General features: G+C 46.2%; 1 protein-coding gene across 1 annotated transcript; it reads left to right on the forward strand.

The window, feature by feature from the left end:
• Positions 1-2,066: 2,066 nt before the first annotated feature.
• Positions 2,067-13,441, forward strand: PROKR2 (prokineticin receptor 2). Its single transcript, XM_086333481.1, has 3 exons — positions 2,067-2,256; positions 4,404-5,004; positions 11,192-13,441. Exons 2-3 carry the CDS (start codon positions 4,547-4,549, stop codon positions 11,886-11,888), a joined length of 1,155 nt encoding a protein of 384 aa, XP_086189607.1. The 5' UTR covers positions 2,067-2,256; positions 4,404-4,546; the 3' UTR covers positions 11,889-13,441.
• Positions 13,442-14,069: the final 628 nt, after the last annotated feature.

Raw genomic sequence — 14,069 nt, forward strand, 5'->3', positions numbered from 1 at the left:
TCATCCCTGTTAGAATGGCTATTATCAAAAAGACAAAAGATAGCAAGTTTTGGCAAGGTTATAGAGAAAAGAGAACCCTGTGCAGTGTTGGTTGGAATGTAAATTGGTGCAGCCACTATGAAAAAAGTTGTGAAAGTTGCTCAAAAAATTAAAAATAGAACTACCATATGATCCAGCAATCCCCCTTTTGGGTATATATCAAAAGAATATAAAACCACTACCATAAAGAGATATCTGCACCCCCATGTTCTTTGCAGTGTTATTCACAATAGCCTAGACATGGAAACAACCTAAGTGTCCTGCTGCTGCTGCTGCTAAGTCGCTTCAGTCGTGTCCAACTCTGTGTGACCCCATAGACGGCAGCCCACCAGGCCCCGCCGTCCCTGGGATTCTCCAGGCAAGAACACTGGAGTGGGTTGCCATTTCCTCCTCCAATGCATGAAAGTGAAAAGTGAAAGGGAAGTCGCTCAGTCGTGTCCGACTCTTAGCGACCCCATGGACTGCAGCCTACCAGGCTCCTCCATCCATGGGATTTTCCAGGCAAGAGTACTGGAGTGGGGTGCCATTGTCTTCTCCACCTAAGTGTCCATGAATGTATGAACAAATGAGATATACATATGATGGAATACTGTAGAATGGTGGTTGCCAGGGGCTGGAGAGGAAATGGGGAGATGTTGGTTGAAGGGTACAAACTTGCAGTTATAATATCAATATAAGTTCTGAATATCTAATTACAGCATGGTGATTATAGTTAACAGTACTGCATTATATACTCGAAAGGTGATGAGTTGAAAGTTGACCACTTTAAACTGTCTCACCACCAAAAAAAAAAAAAAAAGAAATGTGAGGTGATGGATGTGTTAATTAACATTATTTTGGTAATCATTTCACAACATATACATGTATCAAACCATCACATTGTATACCTTAAACTTACACATTGTTATATATCAACTCTATCTAATAAATCTGAAAAAATAAAGTAAAAAATATTAAAGAAAAGAAGGAGGGTGTGGTTAGTTCTACATAAGGTGAGAGGCAGAATCACATAATGTCACAACCCAAAAGTTTTCTTAATCATCCATTCAGGAATTTGTAACTGGCATCCCATTGGACTATATCCATTATGAAATATGTTCTCTTTGGACAACACAGGGCTTTTGTTTTGTTTTAACTAACCCAAGAGACTATTTATAAAGTTCTGAAATCCCAGACTCCGTGAAAAGATGGGAAGACCTGACCTGTCCATATTCCAAACTGTCGATAATCATTGGCTAGGATTTAACAACAGGCAATACCTTCAGTCCTTCAGTCTCCTGCCACAGCTTCCAGTTCCTATTCTGTAAAGCCAGAGCTTACCTCTGCTTTGCAGCTACCAGCCATCAGTTGCAGATCCTCAGAGTTTAATCCCCTCGTTCAATGTGTAAGGAAACCAAAGACCAGAGAAACCATAGGAGTTGCCTAAAATCAGAACCTGTTGTAAACAAAGTGAGGAACTCAAGAGACTCCTTAAAGACAGGAGGACCCCAACTGGGATGGTTTTGAATGACCAAGGTCTCTGGCAGTTGTGGGTATCGCAGTTTTTAGTGAGTTCTTCAGGTCGGTGCTTTGAGCAGGGCAAGACTCCCAGAGTCTCCAGCTTCCTCCAGAGGAACCGCCTCCCCCACAACCCTAAAGCCCCATTCTGCACTCGACAGAGTGTCCCCAGCACACAGTTTCCTGAACGAACGATAGAATGCACCCTAGGCTCCTCCAGAAGTAATCAAAGTGTATGCAGCAGGAGCGAATGCTGTCACTGGGCTCCAGGAAGACAGGATCCCTGTGGGGCGCCACGCAGGGGTACAGAAGGCCTCGCGGGTTCCTCAGAATTGCATCATATCTAAACGGCTACTGAGGTCCCATTCACACTGGGGTACGAGGGCTCAGAAACCCTCTAGAGGGACCAGCCCCGCCAAGGCGTGTAGAACTTCGTGCGTCCCGAATCCTGGGAGCACCAGGTGCGCAAGGCGAGAGGCCACCCTCCGCCTTCGCGCTGAGACAGGCGGGGACCCTGGGGCGGAGCCCAGAGCGGAGCTGGCGCACCCAGCCTGGCCGCAGAAGCCGGGAAGAGCTGAGAGGGCGGAACGCGAACTCTAGCTGGAACCCGGGGACCACGACGCGCCTGGGAAGGGCGCTGGGTGAGAAGGAATAGGGACACCTCCTTCGAAGCGCAAGTCCGGGTTCCCGAGACCGCTGGTGGGGAGAGCGCGGAAGCCGGTAAGTGCAGAGCTTGGCGCAGTCCCGGGCTCCGGTGGCGGGGTGGGGGGCGTCGCTCGGGCTGAGGGCTCAGACGCCCGCTTCTTCCTTAGGGAGTTTCGGGCCGCTTTGCCTGCTGCCGCCTTCCGAATGCGCCCTGGCTGGCTCGCAGTAGAGGAGTGGGTGCCGGGAGATGACCAGGCAGGGGCCCGTAGGCTGGGACTAGGCAGTGCGGCCACGGACGGAGGGAGCCACTGAGTAGCTGGGCCGAGGGGCAAGCACCAAACTCGAGGAAGGCGTGGGCAGGGGAGCCCCTTCGGGAAGGTGAGCAGGAAAGGGGAAGTGTCTCTGGGAAAATCCCCGCTCTGCAGCTTCTCTCTCCACTCCCAGTTTTCTTCCCGCCTGGAGGCCTCACATGCATTGCTTCTCGAGCCTGAATTTCTGACTTGATTCCCGCCCCTGCTAGGGTAGCGCCTCCGGCGACTGCGCGGCCGTGCCAGTGGTTAGTAAGGGAGAGGAAGGACCAGGCTCCCGGAGCGGGTTGGTCAAGGGCAGGGAGAGCATCCCGAGGTAATGGGGAGTGGACCAGCTCCACCCTGGGAGCCCTTCGTCTCCTCGCGGGTCCCGGGACCAGAACCAAAGAGCAGCCGAAAGTAGAATCCGAGAGAGCGCGACTCCAGCTTCTCGATCTCCGGCTTAGTAATGTCTGTCGGGGGCTGGGTGAGACAGAGGCGATCCAAAACGAAGTTATCTCTAGCTGCGGTCTTGAACCTCCCCGGGTACACAGCAGGCTGCCGCGCCGCAGGTTGGAGTGTACTGGCCATCCTGCGACTGCTGTCCGTGCTGGGGGTGGGGGGTGGGGTTGGGGGGAGCAGTTTCTGCCCTTTATCCCCGTCTTCTCACACGGTTGGACCAAACCAAACCTACTGTCCAGTTTGTTCCGCTTCTTCCTTCCAGTATCCCGTGGCTCCCACTCTTGGGAGTCCTTCCCAGTGTGCTAGGAGGTGGGGGAAGGTAGATGAGCGCGGGGAGGGCGGGGTAGGTGAGGGGTGGTATTCCGCGGGTGCTGGGTCTGGATTCTTTTCCCAGTGCCTCGGACACCTCGAACCCAACGGTACCCTATCTTCTGAGGGCTCAGTACTTCAGAGACTTCATTTCCTCCCCCATGGGCATCTGGAGGCCCCAAGAATGTAGAGAACTTAAGCCATAAGGGATACGTCAGCCCTCAGGCCCTCCTGGATCCTCACTGACACTCCCCCCACCCCCACCTCCCCACCCCCTTGGGCTGCTGTTTTCAGTTAAGCAATATCTTGGAGCGGCCACCACTTTCAGAGGACACAGACTCGTTAGGGAGATGTGGTGCCTCCCAGTCAAGGCTGGAAGGGGAACAGGGGGCCTGGTGAGGGGGCAGATCAAAAGAGTGGAGGCAGGAAAGAGAAGCAGACAGGAGTTTTTTCTAAAATGGCCTCAGGAAGCAGCAGGAGAATTCCCTCCCACCCACAGGCTTCTCCACCTGCAGAATCTTGGTTGGGATCTTCATTCATTCCTTCAACAGCCCCTCCTCTGTGCCAGGCCCTGGGCTAGGCATCAGGATTTTGGTTTATAGGAAAACTGGAATTCAGAGAGCATAAATCACTGGCCCAAGATGACTCAGTCTGTTCATGTGAAACGTGATTTTCAAGTCTGTGAACTGGCCCAGAGAGGAAGCAGTCCCTGCTTTGGAGAAAAGACCCTACTGTATCCACATCTTCTGGCTTCATTGTCCCTGACCACAGCTGGCACAAAATTGTGATTCCCATAGAGTCCTGAGTCAGCTGCCTGAGCAGCTGGGGAAAACTTCTGGAAGACCCCCCTTGGGGCTTCCTGGGGGGCAGGGGAGGGTGACTGGGCAGTCAAACTGGTCTTGGCCCCTGGGCAAAGAGCAAAGATATACATTCTTCTTGGGTGTCTCTGGGGAGTCCAAACCAACCCATGCCCAAATACCTCCTGACAGCCAGTCAGTAGGGGGTTTCCCAATTTCCAGATATCTTGTGTCCTCCCCACTGTACCATGGGCAGTTCTGCCTGAGGGTAGACACTGGATCTGGTTTGCCTACACCTGGGGGGACTCTGAGAAGATGCTATTAGGTGTTCACCTGTATCTTATCAACTGGCTGTGTCTCCTTCCAGGATCGAGGATGGCCTGTTGACTCCCCAAGGATGTGGGCAGGGTGCTAGGATCTCTGACCTCATGAGAGCAGAAGGTCTGGACCCTAGCTCAGAGTCTGCAGACCCTGGAATCTCCCACACACCGCTCACTGGAAAGCTTCACCATGGCAGCCCAGAATGGAAATGCTAGTTTTCCAGCCAACTTCAGTATACCCCAAGAACATGCCTCCCCCCTCCCCTTCAACTTCAGTTATGGTGATTATGACCTCCCTCTGGATGAGGATGAGGATATGACCAAGACTCAGACCTTCTTTGCAGCCAAGATTGTTATCGGGGTGGCACTTGTGGGTATCATGCTGACTTGTGGTATTGGCAACTTTGTCTTTATCACTGCCCTCACCCGCTATAAAAAGCTGCGCAACCTCACCAACCTGCTCATTGCTAACCTGGCCATCTCCGACTTCCTGGTAGCCATCATCTGCTGCCCCTTTGAGATGGACTACTATGTGGTGCATCAGCTCTCCTGGGAGCATGGCCATGTGCTCTGTGCCTGTATCAACTACCTGCGTACCGTCTCACTCTACGTCTCCACCAATGCCCTGCTGGCCATTGCTATTGACAGGTGAGGATGTCAGGCACGGGAAACATGATGGAGGTGGCCCAGGTCTCCTCTTTCCTCGCTTCAGCTCTAACAGCTGGCCTTACTCCAGATTCAAATGTTTGCCCATCTATGGAGGCAAAAGGAGGGTTGGTTTCTTCAGTTGTGGTTCATATTCTTCCAAATGTAGGCAAGAGTGAGTCTCCTAAACCCCTAGCTCTTGGCCATGCCGCCATATACCACATCTGCTTCAGATACAGGTATAACCATGAGCCTCTCCAACACACAAGCAAAAGCAGCAGGTTTAAGCAAGTTACTACTTAGCTACATTATAGACAAGGCAGCTTCCAGTCAAGGCAGCATGTGCAAAGTTTTTCTTGTAACCACAACCCAAATCAAGATATAGAACATTTTCATCCCCTAGAAAGCTTCCTTGTGCCCCTTACCAGTCAATCCTCCCACCCCAGGCAACCATCAATCTGATTTCTAGTATCATAGTTTCATTTTACCTGTTTTTTAACTTCACAAAAATGGAATAATACAATATGTACTCTGGTTTCTGGTGACTTTGATGCAAAGCTGATTTTACAATGAGATTATTGCATGGTTTGCTTGTAAAAAAGAGAGAAGGACATTCTTGCCTTTCTTTTTTGCATACATCCCTCTGCTTATTTGCATATATTTGCATGATATGTTCTAGAAGTCCTTGATCTGTTGTAAATCTCTAATTACAGCTTCAGACAAATTTGACACATCTTTTATTTATGTAAACAGTAGTAGGCCAACATTGAACCACCAGTGGCTCTTTTTAAGAAGCCAATTTGTGTCACATCTTCTTGGTTCATCATTGTGAGTTATGCTGAAACTCATTTTGATGTATTTTTAATCATCTTTTTCCTTTTTATCACCTTTCAACTTGTTTTTCCCAGTTCTCAGTGCTATTTAGGTCCATTGTCCTTTTTAATCAACCCATTGATTTTTCATTTATGATAATATAATACACATGCAGATAAAAGAGGCATCTTCCTTTTTATAACTTAATTCCTGTAGGAAAAAAACAACTTTGTTATCACAACTGTGAGGCTCTCAAGCCCTGAACCCAGTGTTTATGAAACTTACCTATCAACCAACTACACAAAATACCCCAGGGGAAATATGTTTGATACAATAAGTCAGATTCTTGGGGTCCTACTGAATGGGAATCCCCTGGCTAGAGCCTAAGCATCTGCATTTTACCCAGTTCCCTGAGTGACTCTGTTGTCTACTCAAGTGAGAGTTACCACTGTCCTCATCCCCTTTGTTCCACTGAAATCTTTGTCTTTATAATGTAGTTGTGGGGCTTTTCTTTCTTTTTTTTTTTAATATTGGCGATTCTCAGGAAGTAAACATCCTGTTACAATACAGGAGTGGTTCCTTTTCCACCCCAAACTAGCTCTGCCTCAGTCAGCTTCCAGCTCTGTCAGCAGTTCCACCATGTCCCAGTCACACAAGCAGGTAATACTTCCTCATCCTTTGCTTTTCTCCCTGTTCTCCCCCCACCCACACACCCCCTTTGCCAGATGCAGCCCTACACCGGGTCCTGGCAATAGTCCCTCCAGCCTCATCTCTTGGCAAGTCATGGCTGGACCATCACTATGCTCCTCTAACTTGTCTCTTCACCCCCTATAGGAGATCCTGACTGCCCCCTGAAATCCATACTCATCCATAATAAGCATCAGAATATCACCATTGAAGAGACTTTCTAATATATTTCATTCCTTACAAAACCTCCAAAAGTTTCAATGCCTGTAGAACACATGCCAAATCCTGAGTCTGGCACCTCGTAGTCTTTGTAGTCTGATGCCAATCTGTCTTTCAGTCTCATGTATGGGGACACAGATAGTCTTTTCCAAAGGACACTGTATTTTAAGCACAATAACCACATCTTCTATCTTTATGTTTCCTTTGTGCTTAGCAAAGAGCCTCAAACCTGTGCCTTAGTTTGGTTTACTCCCAAAATAGACCCTGAGACAAGGATTCATGTGCAGGTAGCACCCAGGAAGCACCTTCAGGGAGATGGGAAGTGCAGCAAGGGAAGGCAGTCAATAAAGGCTGTGTCACTGAACAGATTTCCACTGTGGGAAACTGATTTTTATTCTTGCCACAGAACTCTTGGACCTGGTGTGGATCACACCTCAGAGTTCTCCCAGGAGTGGGAGGTGGGTGAGGGAGCTCAGCTATTTATATACCAAATCTCATAAGTCATTTGTGAGGGCCTCTGGAAGTTCTGTGCAGGTTACCAAGAGTACCCTGGAAGCCAGAGAAGACCTTCTGACAAAGAAATGCAGGTGTTAGCTGGTGGGAGTGGACAGGTATCCACTGAAGTGATAAAAGCAAAGGGATATAAGGGGATATCAACTGCATGTGCTTCAAACTGGTAGATCCACAGGTTGCTAAATCCTACTGTATGCCCAGCCTATGTGTGTGGAAACATAAAGTAGTAGAAGACACAGTCTTTGACCTCTGGGAGCTTTACTTCCACACAAAAGCTAGAATAATCTATTGATAAGAGTAACTCAGAGGAAGACACGATGATTATGTTGGTGATGCAGTCTGGGAACACTTCATGAGGCAGTTGCAGTAATTTGAGTGTGCTATTCTGACCACCTTCTATACGCCGTTGATCAAGGCAGGACTCTATAGCTTCAATAGTAGTAGATGACTGAGCACACAACACTTGAAGCTAGAACAGTGAGGCTGACAGCAGTTGGTTGGTCTCGTATACTCCCAGCCCAAGCGAGGAGAACATTGCACACCAGGCAGGGCCATGTGTGCCATGTGGGAGTTGCACTCAGGAATAGAATGAACCAGCAGGGGCTGTGGACAGCAGGCTTTACAGTGGCAAGAGACTGAGGTGACCTTAGCTCCCATGGGAGGATGTGATTGGCTTGTTTGAATGATTTTGCCAACTGGCAGGGAAGTGAAACCCACTAGTTGTGGGTTGGGGGTGCAGTTATTCTGGGGGTGCAGTTTTCTGATAGGGAAACTAGCAGGACAGGAGCCTTTCCCACCAGGAGGAGGGATACATCTGGTGAAAACAGAGGAACTCACAGCTAAACTTTTTGTAGATATCAAAGCACATATGGAGCTTTTAAAATTCATGACTCTAATAAATAGCACCCCTCTTTCTTACTCAGTTTCAAACCAATTGAAAAATAAGGCAAAGTGATAAGAAGGATAGATGATGGCAAAACTCTTACTTTTGTTGAGATGACATTAATATTAAATAATTGGCTTGTATCTGTAGGCATGGGGACTACATCATACTCAGAACAAACCCTGACACCGGCAGCAGGAGAAGAGCAATGTTCATGTGCAGAGGGCCTAAAAGAGATGCTATTTGAAGTCACAGAGACCCCAGAAGGAGAGTGTTGACCTCAAGAAACAGGCAGATAGATGGCAACAAAGAATTTACAGATGTCCCTCTTGCCAATGAAAGAGTCATAGGAAAAGATGAGTTTAAACAAAGTATTATAGCTTCCAGCATGCTTTATGTACATTTACCTTCTCAAATGGAACCTTTCAAAAAGGTTGTCTGTAAAGTTATTTTTATCTCCCTTTCACAGATGAAGAAACTAAGTCCCAGGGGCATAAGTGATTTATCTGAGGATTTAGGTACAGAGCTAAAATCCAGGGCTTCTGAAAATCCAGGCAGTGTTCTTTATGATTTATTTGATGACAATAAATCATAAAATAAAGCTCTGAATTTTGGAGCATCCTATAGGATAAGGAAGAAGTTACTGAGTGAAAAGGAATTAGAATTTAAGAGTTGACAGCAGAGTAAGCAGGGCTGTAGAAATTCTCTTTAGCATTGGTTACTGAGATACTTTTCATGCTGGAATCAGACTGAGAGAGTTATTAAGTCCTGAACTAGTTCTGCATTATGTAAGGACTTTGGACTCACTATGGGAGGCAGAATAATGACCCCCAAGATATCCACATCTTAATCCCCAGAACATGTTATGCCTAAGAGGAATTAAGGCTGTTAATTAGCTGGTCATAATATAAGGACATTATACTGAATTATCTGGGTGGGCTCAGTGTAATCACATCAGTCCTTAAATGTGCAAGAGGGAGGCAGAAAAGTCAGTGTCAGGGTGATGTATTGCAGGAAGGGCTTGACTGATCATTGATGGCTTTGAACATATAAGGGGGCCATAAGCCAAGTAATGCAGGCAGCCCTAAAGGAAAAACAAATGAGATTTTTCCCTAAAAGCCTCCAGAAAGGAACACAGGCCTACCGACACCTTGATGTTAGCCCAGTAAGATACATGTCAGACTTCAGACTTCAAAACTATGATAATAATTTGTTTAAGCCACTGAATTTGTAGTAATTTGTTATAGCAGCAACAGGAAACTGATACACTCAGCATCACAGAGAGACAATGATTGTGAGATGTCCCTGCCCCAGTGAAGAATGAGCTAACCCTCTTGTCCCGATCTCCAGCCCTGTGAGCCTTGTGTTATCCAGGCAATTCGTGCAGGTTAACTTGGAAAAACTTGGACCCATGGATGGGTAAAGAACTCTAGCAAGCACTGCTCATTAATTTATATAGCTAGGGTGCACCCAGTGGATGGGATGAGATCCAGTTTTATCTCAGGTCTTCAGAAAGCTGCAACCTGGGGTGAACAAGGCTGCCATGAGATCTTCTAATTGAAGTCTATGGGTCAGAGCTGCCAGTGGGCAAGGGGAAGGCAAAAGCAGATAAAAGAACCCCAAGACAGATTATTGCCAGGGACAGACAGAAATAGCACTCCAGAAGGCCTTCTTGGTCAAGTCAGAAACTTGGATAGGTGACCAAAGGGTCTAGTTACCAAAAAGTGTAAAGTGAAAGTCAAAGTGAAGTTGCTCAGTCGTGTCTGACTCTCTGCGACCCATGGACTGTAGCCTACCACGCTCCTCCATGCATGGGATTTTCCAGGCAAGAATACTGGAGTAAGTTGCCATTTCCTTCTCCAGAGGCTCTTCCCTATGCAGGGATCGAACCCAGGTCTCCCGCATTGTAGGCAGACGCTTTACCATCTGAGCCACCAGGGAAGGCTAGATAGAAACCCATGGGTGTCTTCCTGCTATTGGTCATAACCTGACTCAAGCTCCAGGTATGAGGTATATGTTCATCTCCAGACCAAACTGCTTCTTCCCAACCCCTCATGCCTCTTTCTTCCTCCACCTTCCTCCACCGCCTCTTCCTCTTGACCCATAAAATGCACAAGAATGAGCCCAGGGGACTAAATTACCTAAGTAGATATTATTAGGTTTCTCTAGAAAGGAAGTGTTCAACCTACACAAATGAGCTCATTTCCCACTAAGGGCTCCAACTTTTTTCCCAGGCAGTGTTGCTGATTAGAAAGAGGATAAAAGCTTTATGCTATATGCTGCTTGATGGTATCAGGGCAACTTTACTTACCTTCTCATCTGAGCTTGAGACAGCCCATGGAGGTGGGTGTAAAAGGTTTGTATCCGGAGCCCACATTCCATTCCCTGTACCAAGTGAGCTTGGGCAAGTCATTTACATCTCACTAGATTGCTCAGATTCCACCCTAAACCACCCCTACCCTCCAGCTCTGTAATGCAGAATGACACCTGAGGGTAGCAGAGAGAAAGTCCTAGTCCACAGACCTTCTTTTGCCTCTACACCCGGAGATCTGTGAATTGAAGAGTTTTGAAAGAATTATATTCTTAGACAGAATGGCAAGCTTGAAAGTCAGATGGTATCAATAGGATTTATAATCATGATAGACCTCATGTATTTATTGAATATCTAGTACACGCCAAGCATTTCACAAACATTGTAACATTTAATATTCACAGAAGCCCTGCAAGGTAGGTGTCATTTTATCCGATGTTGCATTTGAGGAAAGGAAGGAAAGGAATCTCAGAGAGACTGATTCACTCTAGACTCCCAAAGCCAATCAGGTAAAAAGCCAGGATTTATTCTATCTGTTTGACCCAAATCCTGTGCTGTTCCCACTAAACCTCTCTTCTCCTCCAAATGCCAAATGATGTTGCTAAAATCAAATGAAGCATGTTGACGCTGGAAAATAGGTACGTGGAGAGTCATTGTGCCATTTTGTCTGCTACTGTGGGTGTTTGGGTTAGTTAAAAACTAATAATGATTACAAGTATATATCCGCATACATCATTGCTACTGATGCTTCCCTCCCCCACCAGATATCTCGCTATCGTTCACCCCTTGAAACCACGAATGAATTATCAAACAGCCTCCTTCCTGATCGCTCTGGTCTGGATGGTATCCATTCTCATCTCCATCCCATCAGCCTACTTCACAAAGGAAACCGTCCTCTTCATTGTCAAAAACCAGAAAAAGATCTTCTGCGGCCAGGTCTGGCCAGTGGACCAGCAGCTCTACTATAAATCCTACTTCCTCTTTGTCTTTGGCATCGAGTTCCTGGGCCCCGTGTTCACCATGACCCTGTGCTATGCCAGGATCTCCCGAGAGCTCTGGTTCAAAGCGGTCCCGGGTTTCCAGACTGAGCAAATCCGGAAGAGGCTGCGCTGCCGCCGGAAGACGGTACTGGTACTCATGTGTATCCTCACGGCCTATGTTCTGTGCTGGGCGCCCTTCTATGGCTTCACAATCGTGCGCGACTTCTTCCCCACTGTGTTCGTGAAGGAAAAACATTACCTCACAGCCTTTTATGTTGTGGAGTGCATCGCCATGAGCAACAGCATGATCAACACCGTGTGCTTCGTGACAGTGAAGAACAGCACCATGAAGTACTTCAAGAAGATGCTGCTGCTCCACTGGCGGCCCTCCCACCATGGGAGTAAGTCCAGTGCTGACCTCGACCTCAAAACCAGCCGCCTGCCAGCCACGGAGGAGGTGGATTGTATCAGGCTGAAGTGACCCACTGGTACTTCACAATGGAAAACCCAAAAGCCAGTACTTGGCACACAGTTTATCAATAACCAAGTTCACAGGCTGCATGGGGAAAGGGCAACAGTTTTCACACTTCGCTGCTGTCAAGGAGCTGGATGCTTCTGCAGTCATAAAATGCAGTGTGACTTGACACAAACCACAGCAGCTAACATTTACTGATACGTGCTCAACGTACTGTGCACACCACCACCAGCGAGATTAAAGAGCAACAGGAGCTGACATTTACTGATTACCTACTGTGTGTAAAAATATTTAAATAGCAAAATGAATTGGCAGGAGTCATTGGAGTCATCGAGTTAGATCCAGATATTTAGGTGTCAGACAGAGGCCACTGTTGGTCTTCTAGATTCATACTTCATCTTACCTCATTGTGTATCCAGTCAGTGCAGGAAAGTCAAAAGCCAACAGAATATAGAATAATGGAGATAAAAGCATGAGTTACAGTGTAACCCCATGAGTTACAGTGTGGGGTTTACAGCCTCATGGGGAGACAGTTCACGCCATCACAATGAGCTTTTCCACTCAGATCTTATGATTTTATTAGAACATTCTCTTGGATTCTGGTTGCCAGAAAAGAATTTTTCTCATAATCAGGTCATTAGTTATCTATAATGGTGTCATTTCAAAGAAAAGAACCAAAAAAATCTCTTTTCCTCTGATCCTTGAAAGCTCATCATTCTTTTGGGTGAAGACAGGCAATCCTGAAATGAGGAACACATCCAGTTCCTGACACCTTAAAGTAAATGATGTCAGAAACTCCAGTATCAAGGAGAAAGGAGTGGAGTTTGCCACTGGCAATGAACGTAATCTGTGTGGCCATTTTGCTAAGGCCTGGACCATTTTTCTAGAACACATCCTCTTTTTCAAAGATGAGCTCTACTTGGAATTCAAAGACCTGGGTTCAAGTTCTAAATCATGTGACCTAGATGTTTATTCTCTCTGCATCTCAGTTTTGTCCAATAAAACAGGACTACCTTATAGGACTGTTGGGAGAGACCACTGAGGTCATAGTTTATGAAAGTGATTTTCAGCTATACAAGTGACGAGAATGGATAAGTGACACTGAGCAATTTGTTTGGACCCCATCCACTGTGGCTTATTATGGAGAAACACTCCCACTTTTTCATCCTTATTCTATGAACCAACGAGCCCTGAACTCTTTGCAGATATCTGAACTCTACATTAGGAGAAAAAAAAAATCCTTGTCCTGGGTCATAATCAGGAAGATTCGACCTCAGAATCTCGGTAACCCCCCTCCCCTGACTTTCAGTATCCCTGTGATCATAGAAGTATTTTGACAATCTTCCCTGCACGTTGCCAAACAACATACCCCAGAGTTGCCTAATTCTGTTTGTATTATCACATATCTGTGGTAATTGTGTATATTTGTCCTCATTTCTTCTGGATTCATTTTGAAGCAGAGACTATACAAATGGGAACTGATTTGGGATTGACTCAAATGACTCACATTTGGACAATTCCCACTTTTCTGTATGTAGTTAAAGTGTTATTTAGTTGCTTATGTGTGTTTAATTAATCACTGGTGTTTTATCCAACAGTGGTGTTTCAACCAACATTTTCCCATGTCACCACCCAGCAGACTCACTTTCAGCCCAATTATTGTACCCTCAGAAAATGTAAACTCACTTGAACATTAGGCTAGCCAAACTGTTTATAAATTCTGATTTTCAAAAACTATATGATTTATTCTAAAGACAAGCAAGTAAATATTTGGGGTTATCTGCATTTTCACAAATGTAATAACTTCATTTTTATTTATTACTCCTATCCTGACTCTTCTCCTAATAAGATGATTCTTTAAGAGTAGACTGTTACCATTGTATCTGTCAAAAGAATTCATCCCCTTTTTCCTTTTTATATTATACTAACCTCTCCGGGAGTTGGTGATGGACAGGGAGGCCTGCTGCTGCTGCTGCTGCTGCTAAGTCGCTTCAGTCGTGTCTGACTCTGTGCGACGTGCTGCAATTCATGGGGCCACAAGGAGTCAGACAGGACTGAGCAGCTGAACTGAACTCAACTGAACCTCTCTTCATTTAAATTTAATGGAAACAAGTTTTGTAAATATCTGTGTGATTTGTAAGTTTCCAGTGAATGAAAATGTTACATTGTTATCAGATGAAATAATTA

This window comes from Bos grunniens, chromosome 13 (genome assembly GCF_055505025.1).
Source record: "Bos grunniens cultivar Pamir isolate PY7600 chromosome 13, Bosgru_T2T1.0, whole genome shotgun sequence".
Classification (NCBI taxonomy): Eukaryota; Metazoa; Chordata; class Mammalia; order Artiodactyla; family Bovidae; genus Bos; species Bos grunniens.

Coding starts and splice junctions, on each gene's coding strand:
- PROKR2 (XM_086333481.1), top strand. CDS start 4,547: ATGGCAGCCCAGAATGGAAATGCTAGTTTTCCAGCCAACTTCAGTATA. Junction 5,005..11,191: donor CTGGCCATTGCTATTGACAG/GTGAGGATGTCA, acceptor CTCCCCCACCAG/ATATCTCGCTATCGTTCACC.